This window comes from Bactrocera oleae, chromosome 6 (genome assembly GCF_042242935.1).
Source record: "Bactrocera oleae isolate idBacOlea1 chromosome 6, idBacOlea1, whole genome shotgun sequence".
Taxonomy (NCBI): domain Eukaryota; kingdom Metazoa; phylum Arthropoda; class Insecta; order Diptera; family Tephritidae; genus Bactrocera; species Bactrocera oleae.
Window position 1 is genome coordinate 9855501 of NC_091540.1, and position 25606 is coordinate 9881106.

General features: G+C 36.1%; 1 protein-coding gene across 4 annotated transcripts in view; it reads right to left on the reverse strand.

Moving 5' to 3' along the window:
• SPoCk (secretory pathway calcium atpase) overlaps positions 1-25606 on the reverse strand; it is a 119591-nt gene that overhangs the window by 3420 nt on the left and 90565 nt on the right. For all 4 annotated transcript variants that reach the window (XM_036360918.2, XM_014230855.3, XM_036360921.2 and 1 more), the window contains exons 2-3: positions 23627-25340; positions 113-428 (exon numbers count right to left, since the gene is read on the reverse strand). In XM_036360918.2, coding sequence (XP_036216811.2) covers positions 113-428; positions 23627-25340 — 2030 coding nt within the window. The remainder of the gene's footprint in view (positions 1-112; positions 429-23626; positions 25341-25606) is intronic.

Consider the following 25606-nt stretch of genomic DNA (forward strand, 5'->3'; position numbering starts at 1 on the left):
TTGGGTCAATGAAAATTAGGAGCTGTATAAGTGCAGGAATAATTTTGGCAATGAAAATGATCTTTTATAATTTGCAATGTATAATAACTATAGTAGAAACAAGTTTACTCACATTATAGTGTGGAAATCATCATTGACTAGTATCATATCAGCTGCTTCTTTGCACACATCCGTGCCATTCTTGCCCATAGCTATACCGATGTCCGCCTTCTTCAAAGCGACACCATCGTTTACACCATCTCCAGTCATGCCGACAATATTTCCCGTACGTTGTAGGGATTTTACGATCGCCAGTTTATGACGCGGTGTCACACGATAGAAAACGCTCACATTATTAGCGACTTTATCCAGCTGATGCTCATTTAGTTGGTCCATCTCCTGACCGGAAAGCGTCTGCTGATGTATTGTATCGATGCCAATTAAATTTGCTGAGGGAAATAAAGAGACAATTGTTAGAAATATGTTGTAATAAGAGAGATTGAAAAAGAGAGAGAACTAAAATATATGTAAGTCGAATATTAGAGAAAAAAAATGTATAACAGCTTTTGTTCTTGAAATCACACTCACACTGAAAAATAAGTTGTCAACACTATTCCCTTTTGTACTGATTGTGAAACGGAACAACGATCTCAACAGCTCAACAAATCAAGCATTCTGTGGATCATTGGACCCAATATTTACTTAAATTACAAGTGCTCTATTTTAATAGGGTCTCATATATAAAATGTTAGACAAGGATGATCAACCTGCAGCTCGTCTGGCAACAAAAGGTTGGCTCAGTCGCATATTTGGATCAATGAGTTTTCGAATACGTCCGACAGCAGAACATTTAAGCGAATTATCCGGAAATAACTTAAGGTTTTACGGAGTTCATGACTTTACCAAGTAGTTTATATTGATCCCTATTAATCTCATCGTGCTGCTGAGCGTACAACGAACATTCTCTCGTTTCAAGTTAATTCGCGTGCATCATTAAAAGATCTTAAGTTATTTCTTAGATTACAGAAAATAAATGTTTTCATATTTTAATGCAAGCTTAAATTATCATTGTTTAGTTCAAAACAGTTTGTGTTTTTACTATGAAGAAATGAATGATCATTGATCCTCACTGATAACAACTCTGTGAAAATGCATTTCTAAATATTTTCAGAAGTTTATTTTATACCAATAAGGCTCTCACCACAATTTGCTGCTTTAATTAACCAAAAATTGTTAACAACCAATCTCTCTCTTTAAATATCTTCACCACCTTTTCCATTAAATGCCTTTTGTTCACTCTTGACGCATTCATTTCGTCGTCTACTCATTAGCACCTGCCACAAACAGCAATGCCATTTGCCACTTTTTCATTAACACTCCACTTTGATGGTAGTTACCTTCCGCTCCTTACGCTGCGCTTCGTTGTACTTTTGCAGTGACCTTTAAAGATTCTTCTCTCTTTTTTTTGATTTTTTACTCCCACGCTACTTTACGCTTTTACGCTCTACTACACCGTTACCCGCCACCGTTGGCCGCACTTGCTGCGTCGTTTTTACTTAACGACTTCATTTCTTATCGGCAAATGTTGAGCGCTTTTGTGTTGCTGCTCGCAGCAATGAAGTGCAATGCTTTTTCTGGTTGCACATTTGCGTTGCCTTTGAAATTGCCACGCGGTGCGGAGTGCGCGAAATTGCCACGCGGAATTTACTATATTACAAGCATATGTATGTATGTATGTGTAGGTATTTGTAAGTCTGCCTGCAGGTTTGCCGCCTGATTGCTACCGCGCACTGACTTTTTGCAGTTCATTATGTTGCAGGGCGTTGTTCTTCGATTGAAGTTTTCAGTTGTTGGCTTCGTTTTTTGCGCTTCTTTTATTAGTTTTTCATTTTCCTTTGGCTGCACTTTCATTGCAGTTTCCGGCGGTTTTCAATGTTATCGACATCGCGTCCATGCGTCTCTTTTTGCTTCGCTTATGTCTGCCGCGAAATCAAAGTCACTGCAACGTTTGCTGCTGGAATTTTAATTTCTACGTGATGTAACAGTTCTACCAAGACGTTGTGGGGGGGGCAAGTTATGCGAATGCCGGCGGTAAAGTGTTTCAGTAATAAGTTTTGTTTACGTCTAAGGGATTTCTGGGACTAAGAGGAAAGTATAGTTTATGTGAATAAAATATTTCTGGTTGCACGTAAAGAAGTGCTGCACGAAGTACTCAGTAGAAGAGTGTATTTTTTTGAAATTTGTTATTTCCCAACGCGAAAACTTGATAAATATGCTTTACGCTGGCTTATAAGCCACTAACTCGCTGCTAAGCATAAAGCGCTGCCCCTTTCTAATGTGCAACTTCAAAAAGCAAGCGCTTCGGCTCATATTGCACTCATGGCGGCGCTGTGCTCATGCAGCTGCCTTATGTTATCCCTTTTTATTGCGTTGCCACATGCTGGGAGACCTGCTGATTTACCAAACCGACAGAAAAACAAAATGACAACGGCAATGTTGAACTTTGCACTACACATATACACACACAAGTATACTACATATACACACACAGCAATGCAAGCGCATGCTTTAGCGAGCATGCACTCATACAAATCAACTTAACGCACACGCTCACACATGCTCAAACCGAAGTCAAGCAGCTGACACCGCCACTATTGCATTACATTCATATGATCCTTCCTATTCTTCGCTGCACTTTGCTCCGGAAGCGTAATCGTATTTCCTGTTATTGTCTGCAACGCTGTCGAGTTACATTAATTGTCTCTCACACTTCTTTAAATCGCCGCATGCAGGCTCCGCTCAGCAAGTGATTTTCGTAATACAATAATTTTAAATGTTCGCACATTTTATGATTGCAATTCGCACAAACACACACATAAATACATATTTATCGTTTGTAACAGTATCTATGTTTATGGCTTAAAGACTTTTATTTGCGGCACAGCTGTCGGTAAGTGGCACTTGAGTAATTTTAAAATAGGTTGCACAAAGCAGTTGTCTTAAAACCTATGACATTTCTTCCGTTTTTGATAGCAAACTACTTAAATTTGCAATAAGTAGAGTCTTTCTGGAAGTTTTTTTTTTTTTTTAGTTTCTGATAGCAAACCACTTAAATTTGCAATAAGAAGAATCTTTCTGGTAATTTTTTTTAGCTTCTGGTAGCAAACTACTTAAACTTGCAATAAAGAGCGCCTTTCTGGTAGCTTTTTTAGTTTCTGTCAATACAGAGCGCTTATTTGTTAGACATGGTCAATTTCCAAAAACCTACGATTTTTAAGCTACCTCTAAAATCATTTTTTAAGTGAAGATTCCATATGTCAGAAATATATTGAGAAGCTCATCTTGAAACTGAAAGCTCTTAAGCGACGTATTTCGTACTACCACTAAAGCTCTGGCTCCCAACACTTAAGAGTAAACTCTTTACAACGTTCTCCAATAGCTGAATATCTGCCGAGTCCAGAGTATTATAGAACAAGAAAAAACGCTAATTTCGGCGGCAACGAAGATATAATACCCTTCACAAGTGAATTTTTATAGCACAAAGGGTATACAAATATCGATATCCTGATTTTTTTCGGCCAGTTTAATAACAGCTATATGCTATGGTGATTCGATCTGCACAATATGTTCGGAGATTGTAGAGATGCCTTAAATAATATTCTTTGTCGAATATTGTGACGATACCTTGTCAAATAAAAGTTTTTTATACATGTATTTAAATTGGATCGGTCAGTGCGTATGACAGCTATATGCTATAGTTGGGCGATACAGATATCTTGGTAAAAAAAGGACGTGTGCAAAATTTCAGGTCGGTGTCTCAAAAACTGAGAAACTAGTTCGCATATATACGGACATGGCTAAATCTAAATTTATAAATGTGCATATTTTATAGGGTCTCCGACGTTTTCTTCTGGATGTTACAAACTTTGTAACTAGCTGTTCAGGTTATAAAATTTCGTAATAATCATTAATACCAACTATCTACATAATAAGAAATATTATGGCAGCAACTACAAATAATGAAAAAGAACCAAAAGTTATATTCTTAGAGCTTTTAGAGTACTAAAAAACAGTCCTATGGATCACAGTAAAAAGATCAACGCAATATTTTTATCAAGGTAATAAAAATCCTCAGTATGCACACTGCTTAAATATGGAAGAAATTTTTAATACCCTAATTTGGAACAATTATATTGTAACATATGTTCATACAAATCTCATTTTATGGTTTCGGGAAAGTTTTTAGGAGCACTCCGCAGTTCATTATGCAATTTTCGACTTGATACTGATAAATAAGTTTATAAAGTCAAAACAAAGTTATAAACGATCAAAAGTGCTTTTGAGAAGCTGTTTGTATATTGTATATTTTATTGAAAATATTTTGCGAAAACCAAGGCAAAAATAAAATTGTTCCTTTATATTCTGCATAAAAAAATTAAAATGTAATGTAATTTAGCAGAACATACTCGTAGGTAATGTAAGGATACGGTTTATAAAGCTTATTTACAATTGTCCATGAACTTCTACACAGTTTTACACCAACAAAGCTAAAATATATTTGAAGAAGGCAGAAATGCAAAGATTTGAAACCGTCATAATCTATAAGTCAGACAGTTTGAGTTTCTGCAGACATACACTCATGTACAAGTACGCAACCACTCATATGCGATGAACATTAATTGTGAATCAAGTACTACTCTTACGCCAATAATCTTATCACGAAAAAATAAGAATACAAAATACTTGAATTTTATCAGAAAAATACTAACCCGGAAAACCAACAATATATATTTATTTATACACTTAATGCCACTTATATAATTAATGCTGACACAATCTCTTTCCGACATTTACCTTCACAGCCAGAAGCCAATATAATATATGTCATAACAGATAACAAACAGGGATAACAGTCGAGCTGTAGTTAAGATTATGCTGAATGTGGTATTAACAAGTTATGTATAGATTAGGGTGGAGCGAAAAAAAAAACATTTTTTGTTTGCTTAGCCTGAGGGTAAAATCTGTACATTATAAAAAATTTTTTAACAAAAAAAATTTTTTTAACATCTAGAGGCGGCCGGCATAGTCAGTTTTAAAGTAAATTTCGAGTTAAAATTTTTTTTGGACAAGAAAAAATTATTTTTGGTTAAAACTCTTTACATTAATATAAAAATTACCGAATGTACGGTTTTTGACTCAAAATTTATTTTTACTCCAATAATGACCACAAAAACTTTTTTTAAGTTGATAACTTTTAATTGGCCAGAAAGAGGACTCTCCACAGCTTCTAGAACACTTATCAAAAAAATTTTACGAAATAAAAATTTTAACTCGAAAATTTGCTTTACAACTGACCGGACCGGACCGCCTCTAGATGTTAGGAAAAAATTTTTTTTATCCAAAAATTTTTTTTTTTATAATCTAAAGATTTTACCCTCAGGCTAAGCAAAAAAAAAATTGTTTTTTCGCTCCCCCCTAGTATAGATACCTGTTTTAATGAAATTGTAAATGCCTTGTAAATTGAGTGTGAATGGCTACCAAGTTCCATTAAGCCAGCGCATGTGCTCGATGCAACCACTCAAGTGTAAATACGGTAAAGAAATTTTAAATACAAAACCGCAGCACTTATCGTTAACAGCAAGCAAACAACCAATTTAAGGGAATTAAATTAATTTTTTACGCACAATTAACTCGAATTGGCAGAAATGTATTATTGAAAATAAATGAGAAAAAATCTATAAATTGCAGGCTTGCGAAAGTTGCTAACTGAGTTAAAAACAGCGTAGAAAATTTTAATTAATTACATAATATTTTAATTTATCAAAGTTGACGGCTATTTAAGCAAAAAAAAATTTCAAAATTTATGCGCTAAAAATATTTATTTTAAAAGAACATTCATATTTGAATATTTATCTTGAACGAAGCTTACGCTAAATTCGCACAAAAATATTTAGCGGTTGTAAAATGCAACTCTGTGCAAGATTTGTACAACACTATATACGAGCACCGATATGTATCAGCACCGATATGTATAGAGTGCATATGTCTACTGCTAATACTGAATCAGCAGCATTCAATGGCAAATAATCAATTCGTCTCTCTCCCAATGGCATTTATGTCGCAACAAAACATAAGTTAACTGTTTGCGTGTTGCTTCTGCTGTTTAATGATTTTAATTGTTTCCGCTACGTAGCCATCAACTTCATTTATGCAGCAATATTATTTCAGCAATTGAAATCGCAATTGCAATTGCAATCGCAAGTAAATTATGCAGCAATTGGCTAGTGGGGCATTGTTGCTGGCGTGCGCCCCTTTGTGTGGCACAAACGCAGCGACATCATTTATTATTGCAACTGTGCAACTGTAACTGCAACGCCTCCATATTGCGATAATAATTTTGAAGGACAACAAACAGCAAAATGCCAAATGCAGCGCCGCGGCTACAATGAGCCGTTGTATGAGTTGTGAGTCATGCAATGTATTTGCAATGACAATTGCTTCATCTAGGAAATGAGCATGAAAATCATAAATTCATATTTTTTGTTGATTCATTTGCACATTATTGCGCAATTGGTAAGTTGCCACAGCATTTCGCAATGAAAGGTCAACAAATGGAAAATAAATAAAAGATAACACAAAAAAAAAATCGACTACCACATAACCTTCAAATTTAAACGTCATGAAATGGTAGCTCGTTGAGTTAAATTCTGCTAGTCTTTAGTATATGTCTATGGGTTGGGGAAAAAATCGGTTGTAATGGTGTGAAGGGACTTAAAATATACGGATTTTTAAGTGAGAATGCAACATATGAGTTTTTTTTTGACATTAAACGATTATCAAAGATAAAAATTTTACTTATATCGTCTTATGAATAAATGCTATGGCACACCAACCATTTTTTAGAGTTCTATAGGAAACTTGAACCACATATAATATATATTCATGCCACATGTACTCCTCAACCATAGCATGCAGACGGATTTAACCATAATCATTCTCATCGGCGCTTAATCTGATCTGGAATCTGAACACTTTTTTGGTTTTATTCACTTTCTCTACTTTTAAGTGTTTTTCCAAATTTTAGAATTAAGCCTACCCACTTTCCTCTGAACTAGTCCCATACTGCTTTATCTCACAAGTTAAGTACACCTAGTTTATAAATTTTACCCTCCAAGGATGAAAATAAAAATTTCATAACATTCACAGAACTTGATTCGGATCGTTCAAGTTCGCAAGGTAGCTATATGATATGGTGATCTGATCACGCCAAATTTCGTGAAGATACCTCGTCAAATAATAAAGTTTCCCATACAAGTACTTGATTCCAATTGTTCAGTTTGTATGGCAGCAATTTGCTATAGTGATCCGATCTAAACAATTTCTTCGGAGATTGCATGGTTGCCTAAGAAAAGAACTTATGCTAAATTTCGTGAAGATATTACGTCAAATAAAAAAGTTGCTCTGCTATATGCTATAGCGATACTATATAAATATTTACTAAAATATACGTTAACATTTCTTACAGTAAAAGTTCAAAAAAAAAATCGAAAAAAATGTGTAGCTTTAATAATAACAAGTAAGGAAGGGCTAAGTTCGGATGTAACCGAACATTTTATACTCTCGCAAAGTCAAATAGTATACTCGTTTGAGATTTCTTTGTGGATTGGCTGATATTTTCGGTAGAAGGTCAACTATAGGCACTGGGGTCCACATATTTAGTACTTAGGGGCTTAAACAGTTTTGGTTCGATTTAGACAATTTTTGGCCACAAGGTGGCATACTTTAATCGCATTATTCACGCAAAGTTTTATCCCGATACAGTCATTGTTGCCTGATTTGCATAGTGGAAAGTGAAATAATCAGATGGAATTTAAAATGGTGTTATATGGAAAGTAGGCGTGGTTGTAGTCCGATTTCGCCCATTTTTGCACTGTGACATATAAACATGAAAAGAACGTTATGCACCGAATTTGGTTGAAATCGGTTAAGCAGATCTCAAGATATGGGTTTTCAACTAAAAGTGGGCTGTGCCACGCCCACTGTCTAATTTTGAACGCGGTTCCTATAAAGTCATCTCATACCATCCCAGAGATAAAATTTAATGACTCTGGCGTATTTAGTGCTTGATTTATCGCGCTTTTAGTAGTTTTTAACAGTACCGTTATATGGGGAGTGGGCGGAGTTGCCACCCGATTTCAACTATTTTCACACCGTCAATAGAAGTGCTAAAAATATTTGCTTCCAGTGAATTTTGTTATTATAGCATTAGCGGTTTAGGAGATATGCACATTAAACCTATTAGAGGCGGGACCACGCCCACTTTTTTAAAAAAAATTTTAACTGCAGATGCCCCTCCCTAATGTGATCCTGTGTACCAAATAACAGTCTTGTATCTTATTGCGGAGCTTAGTTATGGCAAGTTATTTGTTTTTGATTAATGGCGTTTTGTGGGCGTGGCAGTGGTCCGATTATGCCCATCTGCAATACCAACCGTCTCACGGTACCATGAAACATGTCTACCAAGTTTCATAAAGATATCTCAATTTTTACTCAAGTTAGAGCTTGCACGGACGGACGGACAGACGGACGGACAGACGGACGGACGGACAGACAGTCACGTCATTTCAACTCGTCTTTTCATCCTGATCATTTATATATATATAACCCTATATCTAACTCGATTAGTTTTAGGTGATACAAACAACCGTTAGGTGAACAAAACTATTATACTCTGTAGCAACAGGTTGCGAGAGTATAAAAAGTTTTGCTTGATATTAAATGAAATTAACTGATTATAAAGCCCAGGTTTAGATTAGGTTATGTTAAAAGATCGCTGCTAACAATAATTTCACTTGGACAGCTTACAGCCGCACCGTTGTAGTAGCTATAACTCTTATAAAATTGATCATGAAGCCCTTATAAATCGACGAAGCGCTTTGAGCCAATCACAAATTCGTTGAGGCGGTTAATGTCAGTTTCGGCTATGTCTCTTGGTTTGCCAAAGGTATGACTGCCGAGCTGTTTCAACTTCAGGCTTGCAAAAGCTGACCAATGGAGGAGAAAGTGCCTACATGTTTTCACTTAACCTTCTTCCATACAATTTTGGCAGTTTGCGGCCGATTGGATTTTTAACCTAATAAGGCCCAAATATCACATAATCGAAAATAATATGTTAAAAGTTGTCAATGAAGATCGTCTTGTTGTAATGTTTTATTTATTAAATCTTTCGAACTTTGTTTAACTATTCAGATAACTTAACAAATAGGATCTTACCCATAATTTTGTAAGCAAAAAATTTTAAAATAAAATGAGAAACACTGTCTCGATATATATTATTTTTGAAGTTATACTAGAGTATATATATACATACAAAAAAGTTTTTGTCATTGAAACCCTTCTTCAGCAAGCTGCTTGAAACTAATTTTAGAACTTGAAAATCACTCCATTAACATTCAGTGAATGAAAAACACTTCTTCAATAGCCAACTTCAATTTCAATTATGAAAGAGTAAATGCGCTGAAGAAATCCTTGATAATCCTTTAACAATGCCGCCATCAACTGCGTTACTGCTACGCATTATACATTTTCCACTCAATAAATTTCAGAGTAAATTTTCGATTACAGTTAGAGATAGTATACAAGTTAGTTGCAAGTTGAAGAGAAAATAGTGTTCTGCAAACAACTAAGCATTAAGCGGCATTGTTGTTGTGCGAAAGTGCCGAAAGGCGCAAGGACATTTGCATTAATTCGCGAATATAAACAATGAGCGCAACAGCGTGAGCGCACAACAGGCGAAGCAGAGCGGAAGTGTGACAGTTGTGAGGGCCGGAAGGTAGCGCTTCAGACAAAAATACTGAAAACTCACTGAAAATACTGAAAGTGCAAACAATGGAGGCAACAGCACAAAATCAACTAATGATGATTATCATAATCGTCAGAATGTCGAGGCGTGCGACAAGGAAGAGAAGAATTGAGAAAGGAAAAAGTTTTCAAAGTTTTATTTGTACGCATTGCAATAACAAAAATTATTAAAAGGCAAATAATAATGGAAAAGAAAATAACAAGTTAAGCGAGCAAGGACAAAGGATGAAGACTAAGGGATGTTGGAGGCAACAGCAAGCAAGCTGAATAGAAACGCACAAAAAAACGAGGAAACAAGCAGAACGCGTAACTTTTGCAGCGACTGATGGAATACGAGTGACAATAGAGAACGCCTGAGCGAGTGAACGCTTGAATGAAGAAGTCAAAATGCAGCAATCAGCGTAGGAATTAAAAAATGCGTTAGAGAGGACAGAGGCATGCCCAAAGCTGCTAAGTGCAACTAAAAAAAAAAACGGGAAAAAAGCTGGAAATAAATAATTAGAAAGTGAAATTAAAAATGTGCTCACAATAATGAAAATTGCTCGCAGTAATAGAACACAATCGAGCAAAACTGCGTGCCACACACACACACACATATATATATATATCTATATATATATATATAATCTATCTAAAGAGTGCAAATACACATTTGCGGCAACAATTTTCTAAATTGAAATAAATTATATTAATTAAAGCAATAAAAACTTTTGGATTTTCTAATAAACGCGAGCTTTATTTGCGAAACGAACACCGCACCGCGTTGCGCCACTGCCAATATACAGCCAATCTCACACATACACATATTGTAGCAATTTACTTATTCGTATGCATTTAGCTTCAAGGATATGAATACAACGCAGCAAAACTTTGACACAACAACAAGAGTAAACAAGTAAACGAACGCAGTTGCAAAATAAATAAACAAACAGACGTGGCAAAAGAGAAAATATGGCAATACAACTATATGCGAGCGTAAGAAAGGGCTCTAGAGACGAAGGCCTGCCGCAGCTAGCTAGCAATAAGTGCAAAATGAAAGGATAATAAGAAATATATAAAAAAAAATAGCGTACTCTGGCAGAATAGTGGCAGGCGAACTTTTAATTTTCTTTTACTTTTGTTAGACACACAACAATACTACAACTATAAGTGTTGTTTCGAAGACACAGTACACTGAGAATAAAAATATTTAATACTTATTTATAAATTTTTAACGTGGTTGATATGAAAAAAATTAAAGTGTATATAAATATTAAATAATATTAATCTTTACCACGACAGGCAACATACAGCGAATGCTTTTGATATTGATCGGTCAGTTTGTATGGCAGCTATATGCTATAGTTGTCTGATCTAGGCAATTAATTTGGAGATTGTAGCGTGTTCTTGGGGAACATTATATGGAAAATTTCATGAAGATATCTCGTCAAATAAAAAAGTTTTCCATATAAGAACTTGACTTTGATCGATCCGTTTGTACGGCAGCTATATGCTTTGTTGTTCGAAGTTCTTCGGATTTTAGCATTGCTTTGGGGAGTAATATATCGCAAAATTTCGTGACGATATTTTTAAAAATAAAAAAGTTTTATATACAAGGACTTGATTTTGACCGATTAGTATGTATGGCAGCTATATGCTATAATAGTCCGATTTGAAAAACATATTCAAAAACTATAAGTTTAACTTAGACAAATATGTGTGCCAAATTTCGTGAAGATAACTTGACAGATAAAAAAGTTTCTTTACAAGAAAAGATTTGATCTATCACTTTGTATGACAGCTATATGCTGTAGTTATCTTTGACCGTGGGACTAGTTTGCGTATCTACAGACAGACAGATCGACCCACGGACATGGCTACATTCACTTAGTTCGTCACGCTGATCATTTCTATATATACTTATATATTTAATAGTCTTCGACATTTTCTACTGGGTGTTACAGACTTAACATACTTTGTTCGGGGTATAAGAATTGTAAAAATATCGATCCAGATTGTACTCATAGCGTAACGTTAAATAAAAAAGTCTTGCAATTTTCATACTTTTTCCGCAACTCACATTATTCGTTCAGCAGTTCTATTTTACTAACCTTTGATAGGCCACTAAAGCTTAGTCGATTTTTTTTAAAAGGTTTCTAAAAACACTCTAGAGCTTGGATGGTTAGTAAATAAAGCAATATATACGTATTTAATTGCTTTAAAAAAAAAAAATTGAGGAATATTTGAATAATATACTTATTATTAAGTCATCAGTATGGTTATTGCACTATTTGTATTTAAGATTATGTCTGTTTGGTACGATTTCAGTAAAATGTTCCGATAGGTATGACTCTTCCTTTACTCCAGTACTTCAAGTAAACACAAGCAGAGAACCAAATTTATAACAATCTTTCGAAATTTAATGATATGTAAGCCAAATTGATATCACAAACTTCAATTATATTTACAAGTGTTCTTTCTTTAGATCTTGTTCGAAGATATGCAGCAACATATTTCATTTTTAATTTGCTCAGCGTGTACGCTGCTCACCATGAAGCTTTCTATTATAGTATTTCTGCTGACTGCTGTGCCAATTTTATTTACAACATGACTTTCATTGCACAAACACGCACACATACCACCCACAAATATTTGCGCAAGCAACAACATATACTAGTACAACAAATATTACGACAAACAGGCACTACTCCACATTTGCTCCAACAGCAACAGCAACAAATTACTCGTGTAGTTAGTAGCATTGAAGAATTTTCAAGAAAAAAGTAATTAAAATGCATACCGTTACTTTCGAGAGTGGTCGAGGGGAGTTAGCAGGGCTATGTTAAAACGAAAATGCGCAAAGCAGGCAGCAATTAAAGCACGAAACGGCGGCGAAGAACAAAGCGAATAGCCACCAAGACGAAGACGACGTGTTAATCACATGACAAAACAATACACAATGCACAAGACACCGTAGACGCTGTATACGAGTACACTGGCAATGAATTCAGCGCATGCAATAGAGACAACAAATGCCAGAGGTAGCGCAGCGCAAATAAATGGCAAACAAAAGCTGGCATTTGAAGTAAATAGAGTAGCAAATGTCAGGCGTACGGAGAGATATGCGCATGGGCAAGAGAATAAATTGCAAAAGGATTCACTAGCAGCGAAAAAGTGCGGAAGTGTTAGAGGTAAGCTAGTTAGAGCAATTGCCGCTCGACGTTGCCGACATTGCGTTGACACTGACTTGTAGCTTACCGACGCGCAGGCAATGCCACTAAATTATGCCACTGTGACAGGCTACAAGTTGTTGCATGCAGCTGGGCTGGGGCAGACGATAAGTTTACCAGTCTTAATTGTTATGCCACTGGGGAAAATGCGTTCTATCAAGTGGTTTTAATGAGAGTGAGCAGGTAGTTTTGCCATTGATTTGTAAATTCAGCAATTTGAAGTACGAAGTTTCGAGTGCAAAATGGAAAATAAAATTTACGGTTGCAATTTAAATTAGCTTCGATTTTAATACTACCAATTAAGTTTTTTGAAATTACTGCAGTCTGTATGAGCCACCTCACTTCGCATTATTGTCGCTTTAATAAATGTAAATCTGGCGAGAATTACAGTTTATGACGAAAACCGAGTGAAAATAGTTTATTTAAGAGAAAACAACTCACTTTTATGGTTTTTAGAAGGTCTTGACTTCATTTAACGACTATACCAGATTCTGGGCTTAGAAAAAAAGAACGAAGACTGCGGAAGAAACTTAGTAATTAGAACGTCGCCGTAGTTTTTCAATCAGAAAAGGTTTGATAACTATATGCACGCATTTAAATGAGTGTTCGAACAATTTGAAAGAATTTAAGAAAATAATTCAAAATATTAAACGAACACTGAAGTTAGTCTCCGAATGATTATTTTTCAATTCTTCGGTTGGTTGGTATACAATATATCTATTTAAGACTATAATATCATCAAGTTTGAACCGCATTACTAAAATTTCATATTTTTTAACAAAAACAGAATTCAAAATGGATTCTTTTTGAATCCACAGCAGCATATTCGCTCTTAGGCGTGATTGACCTTAGTTACTTTAGCGTTTCATTTTATTATGACAGAGCAAATATTTGAGTGGCATTAGCTCCCAATCTGCTTGTTTTTACAGCTGTCAATACGAAATAACAGGTGGAAGTAGGTTTGCAGCATTTAGTGGCTTCTTTTTTGCATTTTTTAACAAAATTTACAATAGTCATGTTTATATTTTTACACTTTTAAAAAATAGAGATTTTAATGAACATAACCACAGTAAAAAAAAGCTGATATTTTGACGCGAGCATTTTCGCTTGAAAATTAGTGACCTTTTCCGATATTGAGCCATAATAAGTTGAAAAAAATAAATATTAAAAAAAAATGGCTGTGTGTTTGTTTCGCCCAAATTTCGAAAACAAATTTTTTTATAAAAGATTAAAATAAAAAATTAAAGAATTTTTCACATAAATTTTGATTCTATATGAAAAAAGTGTGGATCTTTTCATTACCTACAACTTTGCCTTAAAACTTTTTTACCAAAGAACTCGCAGTTTTGCCGGAAATCGAAATTAACCGTTTTTAACCCTTACAACCTTTCAATGCCGCTTTTCGACCTCAGATCGCTCGTAAATTATTTTTATACTCTCGCAACCTGTTGCTACAGAGTATAATAGTTTTGTTCACCTAACGGTTGTTTGTATCACCTAAAACTAATCGAGTTAGATATAGGGTTATGTATATATAAATGATCAGGATGAAGAGACGAGTTGAAATCCGGGTGACTGTCTGTCCGTCCGTCTGTCCGTCCGTCCGTCCGTGCAAGCTCTAACTTGAGTAAAAATTGATATATCTTTATGAAACTTGGTAGACATGTTTCTTGGTACCGTGAGACGGTTGGTATTGCAGATGGGCGTAATCGGACCACTGCCACGCCCACAAAACGCCATTAATCAAAAACAAATAACTTGCCATAACTAAGCTCCGCAATAAGATACAAGACTGTTATTTGGTACACAGGATCACATTAAAGAGGGGCATCTTCAGTTTAAACCTTTTTTTTAAAGTGGGCGTGGTCCCGCCTCTAATAGGTTTAATGTGCATATCTCCTAAACCGCTAACGCTATAATAACAAAATTCACTAGAAGCAAATTTTTTTAGCACTTCTATTGACGGTGTGAAAATAGTTGAAATCTGGTGGCAACTCCGCCCACTCCTCATATAACGGTACTGTTAAAAACTACTAAAAGCACGATAAATCAAGCACTAAACACGCCAGAGACATTAAATTTTATCTCTGAGATGGTATAAATTGGCTTTATAGGAACCGCGTTCAAAATTAGTCAGTGGGCGTGGCACAGCCAACTTTTAAGTGAAAACCTATATCTTGAGATCTGCTCAACCAATTTCAACCAAATTCGGTGCATAACGTTCTTTTCATGTTTCTATGTCATAGTGCGAAAATGGGCGAAATCGGACTACAACCACGCTTACTTCCCATGTAACACCATTTTCAATTCCATCTGATTCTTTCACTTTCCACTATGCAAATCAGGTAACAATGATTATATCGGGGTAAAACTTTGCGTGAATAATGCAATTAAAGTATGCCACCTTGCGGCCAAAAATTGTCTAAATCGAACCAAAACTGTTCAAACCCCTAAGTACTAAATATATGGACCCCATTGCCTATAGTTGACCTTCTACCGAAAATATCAGTCAATCCACAAAGAAATCTCAAACGAGTATACCATTTGACTTTGCGAGAGTATAAAATGTTCGGTTACATCCAAACTTAGCCCTTCCTTACTTGTTTTTTGTTATTTTATCTATCTTATCCAAGAAACTTCATCCTACTATGATTTTTTTGCTATCAAAAATTTTTCATTCTGATCTATTACGATAAAATATAATTTATTTGTTGAAAGCACTCATCTTACATGCTTTTTTATGCAATAAGACATGCTCCGAATGCTTGAGTATTTATATAACAAACAATATTTTAATATTACAAACAATTGAGAATAATGTTGTATATTATTCTACAGAATATATACAATTTTCTGCACACTCAAGGCTCTTACATATTAACTTTGCCACAAGCAACTGGTTGCCACACAAATTATTTCAATATTAAAGCGCATAAAGGTGCATTAAGTTAATTTAAGAGCATATGCACTCTAGCAACTTCATCAAGGCAACATTTGCGCTTCACAAAATTTTCAAACTACACACATACACACATATATGAACTCAAGGGTAGACATAAACAGTCGAGAACTACGTTGAGCATAGCAGAAAGCACATTTCCAGAGGAAATCAGAAATTATAAATGGGATATCCAAATTCAACAGCGGAGCAGCGAAGCAGACATACGCACTTACGTATGTGTGCATATGCATGTGTATGGATTTATACCACCTTTACCGTTAACTTTTAGCTTTTGCGTAGCTTGCACCACAGACTCTGTGGCAAGAAAGCAAATGCAACCGAAAACTTGGAAGGCTAAAAGCTGCAAATTCACTAAAACAAGAAGCGGCATTATAACAACAACTAGCGGGTAGTACAAATACATGAACACACAAATATTACTGGCATTACGAACTACAACAATAACAATAAGCAAGATTTTACTCTAGTATATACACTACTTAGCTTGCAGGCAACGCTGTCGCAACCAACTTGGGCTTTGCTAAGTTTGAGCAACAAAAAACAAAGCCTCATGCAGTAACAGCAACCAAAAGAAAACAAGCAACTGCCGTTACTGTCAACAACAATTTGGCAAATGCAAAAGTTGCAAGCCGAGCTGCGTATATTTCGTGTGTATTTATTTTTGTTGTTTATTTATATTTTTATTTTTCGCATGCGAAAGTTTTTACTTAGGTGGGCGCCTACTTTTTACACCTTAAGCAAGCTTCTTCACGACTAGTGGCGCTGTACTTCGTCACAAGCAGCTTTGAAGGTAAGCCAGGCACCGCTGTTGCTTTACGCTTAGGCAATAGTGGTAGAAAAGCAGTAATAAACCAAAACAAGGAAGATAGAAAATGGCAAGAGACATAGCTTTGTCGCTGATAGCTGACATTCTTGCTCCACCTATTCTGCTATATTTATGCTTTTCACTACTCGCACTGACAGCGGCTTGAGCTGCGAAGCGCGTAATAGCTTCTTCGTTGCAATAGCAACGGCAGCAGCGCTGGGTTGTGTTTTTGTGATTCACATAGAAATTGACTTTCCACTTTTTCTGCGCCGTCAAACTCGGTAATTTATTTGCATCTTGTTTATCAAAGCTGCACTCAGCTTTGAGCTAGCGCTGCCTAATGCTGGGAAAAGCAGTGAGGAGGTTACTGCTTGCATATAGCACGCTTTTAGGCGCTGCAGCCTGTTTATGCATGCAATCGGTGCAAGTTAAAGTCAGCTTTTACATGTTTGCATGCGAAACGTGCATTTGGCTTTGTCATGCGATTTATTAAATGCATTTCTGCTCGGTGCTGGCAAGCCGATTTGCAATTGAATTATTATGCAGCGCTACAATGCGCACACACACGCCATGCATTCGTGAAAACGTAAGCAACGTAATTTATGCAATTGTGAATTATTGCACAGGCATGCCTATACATGTGTGCTAAATACATATGTCAATGTTTATTCTGTTGCCGCAAATCGCATGTGGCGCAGCAACATCTTCTCGCTTTGCGGTTTGGTCGTCGCTGCTTGCGGTCGCTGGCGTCCATTATTTCTAGTTTTAGTGGCTATTACGCTTGCCAGTCACATAATGTGGTTTTATACGTTCGCCGTGGCAAAAGTTTGTGTAAATAAACAAACAAATATATTTGCGAGCCTTAAACTGAAAGCTCCCACAGCATACAGTAGGTAAATACAGGGTGCAGTGATTATATGAAACAGAAAAAAATGTATATGATGAGCTTATTTAGATAATAAAAGTCTAATTTTCGGCAGAAAATAGTTTTATAAATATTTTTTAATAATTTTTTTTTAATTTTGAGAATTATAAACGGCAACCCTGTTCTAAACTCAACAATTTTTGTTATTATGGAAAAATGTAAAAAATTTAAATCACCGTTTAAAAATTATATAAAAATATTGAGACTCAATTTATTGTTGAAAAATTTTGGCATGGCAACTCTACACCTAATTGTAATATTTTAGTAATAAAAAAATACGCAAAATAGAACTAATTAGGAAAAAATAACTATACAAAATTACAAATAAAAATATTTAAAAATACAAAACTTAATTACATATTTGAAAAGTTGAAAACGGCAACCCTAAGACAATATATTTATATGATGAGCTTATTTAGATAATAAAAATCTTATTTTCGGCAGAAACTAGTTTTATAAATATTTTTTAATATTTTTTTTTTTATATTTTGAGAATTATAAATGGCAACCCTGTTCTAAACTCAACAATTTTTGTAATTATGGAAAAATGTAACATTATTAAATCACCATTTAAAAAGTATATAAAAATATTGAGTCTCAATTTATTTAAAAAAAAAAAATTATATGGCAACTCTACACCTAATTTCACAACGTTAATATTTTAGTATAACAAAAATACGCAAAAGTATATTAAATTTCTAAAAAAAAATTTATAAAAAAATATATGTACATTGAGATTTCTTTATAACATATTTAAAAATTTTAAAACGGATACCCTATCACATTTCACTATCATATTTTGCAATTCCAGTATTTTAGTAATACAATTTTTCGAAAAAAAGCTTAAAATTATTGTGAAATGGTAAAAAACTATGCACTACTCTCACTATAATCTCAAAAACTTTCATCTAAGTCCAAAACATATATAATAGCGGTTGTCACTCAGCAATCTTATACCATATATAAATTTTTTTCAACTACAACTATTACATTTTAGCATCCAAACCTCATACAGTTTATTTTAATATCTATTCATTAACATGCAAATTATTACAAACTCTACGCTTTAATGCCTCACCCTGTAGATATACTATACTAAGTTTGCAGAATCGTTTACATTCCGCACGTAATCAGTGCACACGATGACATTTTGGGTGATAAAATTCTACTATCTGCCTATAATATATTATACATTGATACACCAAATATATGTAACTGCGACTGTGCGCTGCACGGGCCAGCGTATTATGTCGGCATTCGGCTGTGCCACTTTGGTAGTGGTGAAAGTTCATTGTAAATTTCATAGATTTTCCAGTAGGTTTTAGGTTGCGAGTTTATGCCTTTGCGGGTCATTTCATTAGAGGCCAATCTAAATATAACCTTATATATATTTATATATGTGCGCACCAGCATTACAAGCAATTATAATTACTTGGTTTTGTTGGAGAAGCTAGTTAATGACGTCATTTCAAATTGATTAATGTTTATAAGAGATAAAATATAAACGACATGCAAAAATATAAAATATAAACGACAAGCAAAAAAAACTTCAAGGTTTATAAAGCCAACGAGAGTTAAGACAAATCAATTAGAAACTTGAGTTTCTCCAACGCATAAGAATTCCTTTCAATGGCTTTAAAAGCTTGAGGTTAGTCTCGGATTTGCAAAAAAAAATACACTTTAAAGTCCTAACAGCATTATTTAATTGATAGAATGGTGAAAGCTCGCTTGAAAAAGGTGATTGCAAAGTTTGGTTCAGTAGACACAAAAAGGAAATTGGTTCTTAACCTCGAATATATCAAATTAATCAGAATGAGCAGTTAATATAAAAGAGCAATGTTCCCAATAGCAAAGATAATACATCCTTACATTGTTCTCTTAAATTTTAAGACAGTTGAAGAAGAAAAATTTCAGCCCACTACTTTCATTACTACAAGGTATATAGAAATTAAGAAGCTTCTTTGACTAGCAACGCCTTTTAAAAGCTGATTTTTTTTTCTCAAAAAGGAGAATACATCAAAGAAGCATGAAAAATTCTGCTTTTTGGCCGAACACATGGGTTCTGTGGATTTTTTAAAGTGGCTCAATGCGGCAATAATGGTTTCCAAAAAAAGAAAATAAGGGGCCCGTTGTCTGATATCAACATAGATTTGATTTTCCAATAGTAATTCTGTAGTGTACTAACCTAAACCTTTAAGAATATTGGTTGCAATCCAACATCCGACTAAACTTAATCCACAAAGCTCATAATTTTAGAAACTTATTTTTGAGCAAGATTTTTTGATTGGATATTAAAATAACTGACTCACTGAAATGTTTATGAGACTAGGATTGCCAAATACTTGTGCTGAAAGTGGATTTCTATATTTCATCTTGCGCCATCTTGGCTTCTTGGTAGCGAAAATAATTTTTTCGTTTGAACTTCATTGTAAGATCTAGCACTAAATCAAATTAACAGTCAACCAAAATATTTATTCGAAACCAAAATCACCAATTTGATCATTTAAACGGAAATTGAAGCAAATTAATGGTGATGCTGTAAAACACATTAACGAAAATCATTTAAGCGAATTAAAAATCTATTTGCAGCTCATACATTCTCTAGTTCTTAGGGGAAAGAGAAAATGGAATTTCGAAAATTTAAAGAGTAGACACACAGGCTCTTGGGGAAGCGCTATGCAAGTATAGGAGACAAAGCAGGCAGTCGGCGATGGTAGGACACACGTAAAGTTGCTAGGACTTGAGAGGGGAACGTTGGGGCAGTAGGTGCAGCAAATTGCAAACAAGACAGCACAACGAAGGAATGAAGCATCTCGTCTCAGTTACATATCTAAACATGTATATGTACATATATATATATCTATGTGTGTGTGTATATAGTTTATAGGACGACTTGACATTGTGAAAATTGTGAAAACGTAGTCGAGTGTCAAGCCAAAGTTTAATGGTCTGCTATAAATCATTTCGCTATGGCTAAAGTTACACAAATATACATATGTATATACATGGCTTATACATATACAATACAAATGAAGTTTAAAGCCTGCGCTAGCATGTAAGCACATATGCTGGGAGAGCTCGTAGTATAACTATTTGTCTGTAAGTTGGTGATGCTAGATGCCGTGTTTGTGGTCGAAGGTAACGATTTTGATACATACCATACTTGTGGCTACAAAGTGGAGGTTATGTCTGACTCCTTTCTCGGTTAATTAATTCAACCACTAACAGAGTTGCAACGAACACAGCGAAACTTGAGTAAAAGCACATATGTACTCGTATATCTCTGCATGAGTATGTGTATGTATGTACGTATGTTAAAGCATTATAAGCGCTTTGCTGGCTGATAGCTTTATAGTTAGCAAATAAAGCGATCAAATAATACAAATGAACATCAGCAACCAATAGCCGAAAGGGATGCTAAGGGTAAAGAGTGGACGCTGATTATTACACATCCTTTCAACTATGAAAAATGATGAGAATAAAATGATGAGAATAAAAATGAGCATAAAACGTGCTTAAACACAAAGCGATAAAATAGCAGCAAACAATAAAAAATCAATGAGCTAGAAATGCATGAAGAAAGAACTGAAGATAAAAGTGTAATTAGAGTTACGATATATTAGCTAAGAGTATAGCAAATGGGAAAAGGTAGCACAAGAAAAAAGGTAGAAACAATTGTTTCTAGATATAAATGGACTCTTTCGTAATAGCAGCGATTTTCACTTAAGCCTGCGGCGTAGTTGGTAAACGATTAAATTAAATGTTCGTAGCATACACCTAGGCGCGCACACCTAAACAAAAATGTTTGGTCTAAGCTGTAACTTTTTAAAAGATTTCTTTATAGATATAACTTACCACTTATGCACACTGCTAATTTCTCTCACTCTGCTACCTTAATTTGCAAAGCGAGTCAAGAGATATTTGTTAAGTGAAAGAGCGACCACAACTCATTTTAAATTTACTAGGTAACTAACGAGAATAAACAGTCAATAGGGAACGCTGTAGAGTCATGATTAATGACTATTTCGTGCCTGAATTGCAGGATGTTGATGTGAACACCTTTTGGTTACAATAAGACGGCGCTACATGCCAACGAAACAAACAATTTATCGAGGGAAACTTGCCGTGAGCGCATTATTTTGCCTCGTGGGCCTGTGACGTGGCCTCCAAGATCATGCGATTTAGCACCACAAGTCGCTTGTCTACGTAGAAAAGCTCAAGACGATTTATGCCGTGAAAGAGAATATTCAGCGCGTTATTTCTAACATAGCGCAAAGAAAACTTCTGGCACGTCTGAAGTCGTATTTCAAATGGTGAGAGTATATAAAATTTAAATTTTATGTCGAGTATATGAAATAGCCCTTAGCCTAAAATATTCGGCCGAAAACTGAAAACTTAATAAATACCTAAACATATAAACAATCAGAGACCATCAGAGCAGAGTTTGCTGAATGATAATTACCAAACCCTTATATCGCAAATAACTTTCTGCTCAAGAATCACTTGCCACATGCTCGTACCATTGCACCACAACACTTCTTTATCATGATTTTAACTCTTTTACTCATTTTACTAAATTGTATAACGCCACAGTCTTCCATTATGACATTTCCTTCTGTCATTCATTGGTCCGAACATTTGTATTCACATGAATTCGCTTTTACTTTGCATCGTGTTGCTTGGCTACGTGCGCTTCTATTTGCTAGTCCATTTCTTTCATTACATTCTTTACCATTGGCAACATTGCACAAGTGGCCCCTTAAGTTGTTATTTGCTACCACTCTGCCACTTGCTCCGCACGTTCTACAGTCCCTTCTGTTTCCAACACAGTTTTCCAAAGCTGCAATTACCACACGCCCCTTAACCTAATTTCATAACAATTGTATTCCTCATATCTACCGCTGCCATTTGCTCTTACACATCCTTACATTTGCATCCTCGCATCCTTGTACCTAGTTCTCAGTCGAATGGCAACATGGTTAATTAATTTCTTGGTATACCCAAGCGCTTTAGCGCGTCAACAGTGACTACACAAAAATGCATTTAATCTGCTCGAGACTCAACGGTAGTTACGAATTTTCAGCAATACGGCACGCCCACACACTCGCAGCTGACACACAAGCAAAAGAAAAAATAGAGAATGAATGTGATTTACTCAACAGCAGTAACGATTACTGCGCGTGTTGCCCGAATTCTGCAGTGTAGAGTGGCGAGGCACTTAAAGGTCTAAGGTTCGCAACGAACGGACGCCTGCCGTCTACGAATTTGGCTACATCAATTCGGCTGAAAGAAAAGCAAATAAGCGCCAGCTGCACGGGTTAACTCAGGTCCTCTATACATATCCATATGTATGCATGTCTATAAAAAGTATGCAACGATTGCCGCAATTTGTGACGCAAATTGCAGCTTTAATGATTTTGGTAACGTTATAGTTACTTACGAAGTGGTTGTCGTCGGTTTCATCGACTTTACTGCTGCTGATAAATTACAGTTTACTCAACAACGCAAATTTGTTTGCCAAGTTACCGGCGCAAAGCCGTACACAGAACGGAATTCTTGTATGAGTTGCGCCAAAAGTTGCGAAGAAGAAGAACTTTGATTTTCGGGTGAACAAGAAAATTGGAAGACTGACAATATATGGAAATTTCAAGAGAAGCAAGAGCAAAAATGGTTAATTAAAAGCGTCTACATCATTCCCCAATAGCGCAGGTATAAAATAAACTTAATTGCGTCGAACTGTCATTGATACTCGACACAATTTGGTCAGCATGCCGGAAACCACGTATAATTGGTATGAAATTTGCGTTTGATATGAATTTTGACCGTATAAAAGTTACAACTTTAAAAATGAAGTATCAAAGCATAGCTAAAAGTACTCGACTCACCAATCGCCATGGCCGTTTCCTGTGCATCGCCGGTAACCATTTTGACGCGCACGCCGCTCTGCATCAGCATCTCAATGGATTCGCGCACCAAAGGTCGCGGCGGATCGGTAATGCCCACCAATCCGCAGTAGATAAGATCCTGTAGACTACGTCCTTTCGCCAGCGCCAGCACACGCAAACCCTTGCGGCCGATTTCATAGGCCTCCGCCAGGAATTCCGCCTCATTTTGTTTTGTCAATGGCACCGTTTGTGTGCCGAACATGTATTTCGTGCATTGCGGCAACAACATTTCCAAAGCACCTTTGGCAAAGAAAATTTCCTCTTTGTTATTGTTGTATTTGTGTATGCACTTGACAGCCATCATTTTCTGTTCGGATGAGAATGGATACTCCTGTATGCGCACATAGTTCTCCGCGGTGGCATACATGCCATTCTTCATGGCGACAGCAATAAGTGCGCCCTCTGTCGGCTGACCAAGCAACGTGCCATTCTGTATGTAAGCATTATTGCAAACTGCGCCGATTTCTAGCAAGTTCGTGATGTTTGCCTTCGCCATTTCGACGTTGTTGCAATTGCGTATATGAATTTCGCCTTGGTCATTATAACCCGCACCGGTAACATCGGCCATGTAGCCGTCAGATGTGATGATAACTGTCGCTGTCATTTCGTTCTTCGTCAAAGTGCCCGTTTTGTCCGAGCAAATAACATTCACACAACCGAGCGTCTCCACGGTTGGTAATTTCTTCACAATCGCATTGCGTTTGGCCATACGCATGACACCTAGTGCCAGCGTCACAGTGACCACAATCGGCAGGCCCTCGGGTATAGCGGCGACAGCCAAAGAAACGCTGATATTGAACATTTCGGTTAGAGGTTTGCCTTGTAGCCAACCTAAGAGCATAATTACGCCAATGATGAGGAACGAATAGAAACTCAGTTGTGCGCCGAGTATATCCATCGATTTCTGTAAAGGTGTCTTCGGCGCTTCTTCAGCCTGCATCATTTTAAAAACTTCACCAAATTCACTGCGCTCACCAGTGCTTACTACAATACCCTTGCCATTGCCACAACGCACCAATGTGCCCATAAAGGCGACATTCTTCATATTTGTATGATCCTTATTGGTGGAACTGCTCAGTATAAGCTCTGTGCTTTTGCGCGCCGGTTCCGTTTCGCCCGTAAAGCTTGACTCATCGATGGACAGATCAATGGCATCGAAGAGCCGCACATCGGCTGGCACACGGTCGCCTACATTCAAGTACACCACGTCGCCGGGCACTAGCTCACGCGCCAAAAACGTATCGAGCCGTCCTTCACGCAAACAATGGCACTCGGGCGGCACCAGCTTCTTTAACTCCTCCAAACTCTTCTCCGAACGATACTCTTGTATAAAGGCGACCGTTACCACAATGATGATGGCTATCGTTATGCTCACAGCATCGTCATACTGTTTCATGATCACCGAAACTACCGCGCTGCCCAACAACAGCAGTATAAGTGGATTCTTAAACTGTTCAATATATTTCTTCCATGTAGGATCCTCCTCGTTTACATTCAACTCATTGTGTCCTATAATTTTCGCACGATACTTAGCCTCGGTCCATTTGAGACCGGTACGCGTGTCGACCTGTAGACGACCAGCCACTTCGGAGGCGCTGTACGTCGATGACTCGGACGTTGTCAGCAACATTTCGGGTGTTAGGGTTGAACCCGTCTGAAAAGCGTGAAGAAAAAATGAGATTTTAGTATTTTTTAGTTATTAAGAAATAAGTCAACGTCTAAATGAAGTTTGGAAATAAAAGCATAAATGATCGTATTTTTAGCTTTTGCATTAGTTAGCTGACGGAAAATGTGAAAAAATATCCTTAAGTATTTAATTTAACTCAATCACAAATTATTCGTACCCCCTACGAACAAGATTGTTGAGAGAGAAATAAATTGAGTACTAGTTTGTCAAAATATGTGTAAGAGTATTTTTTT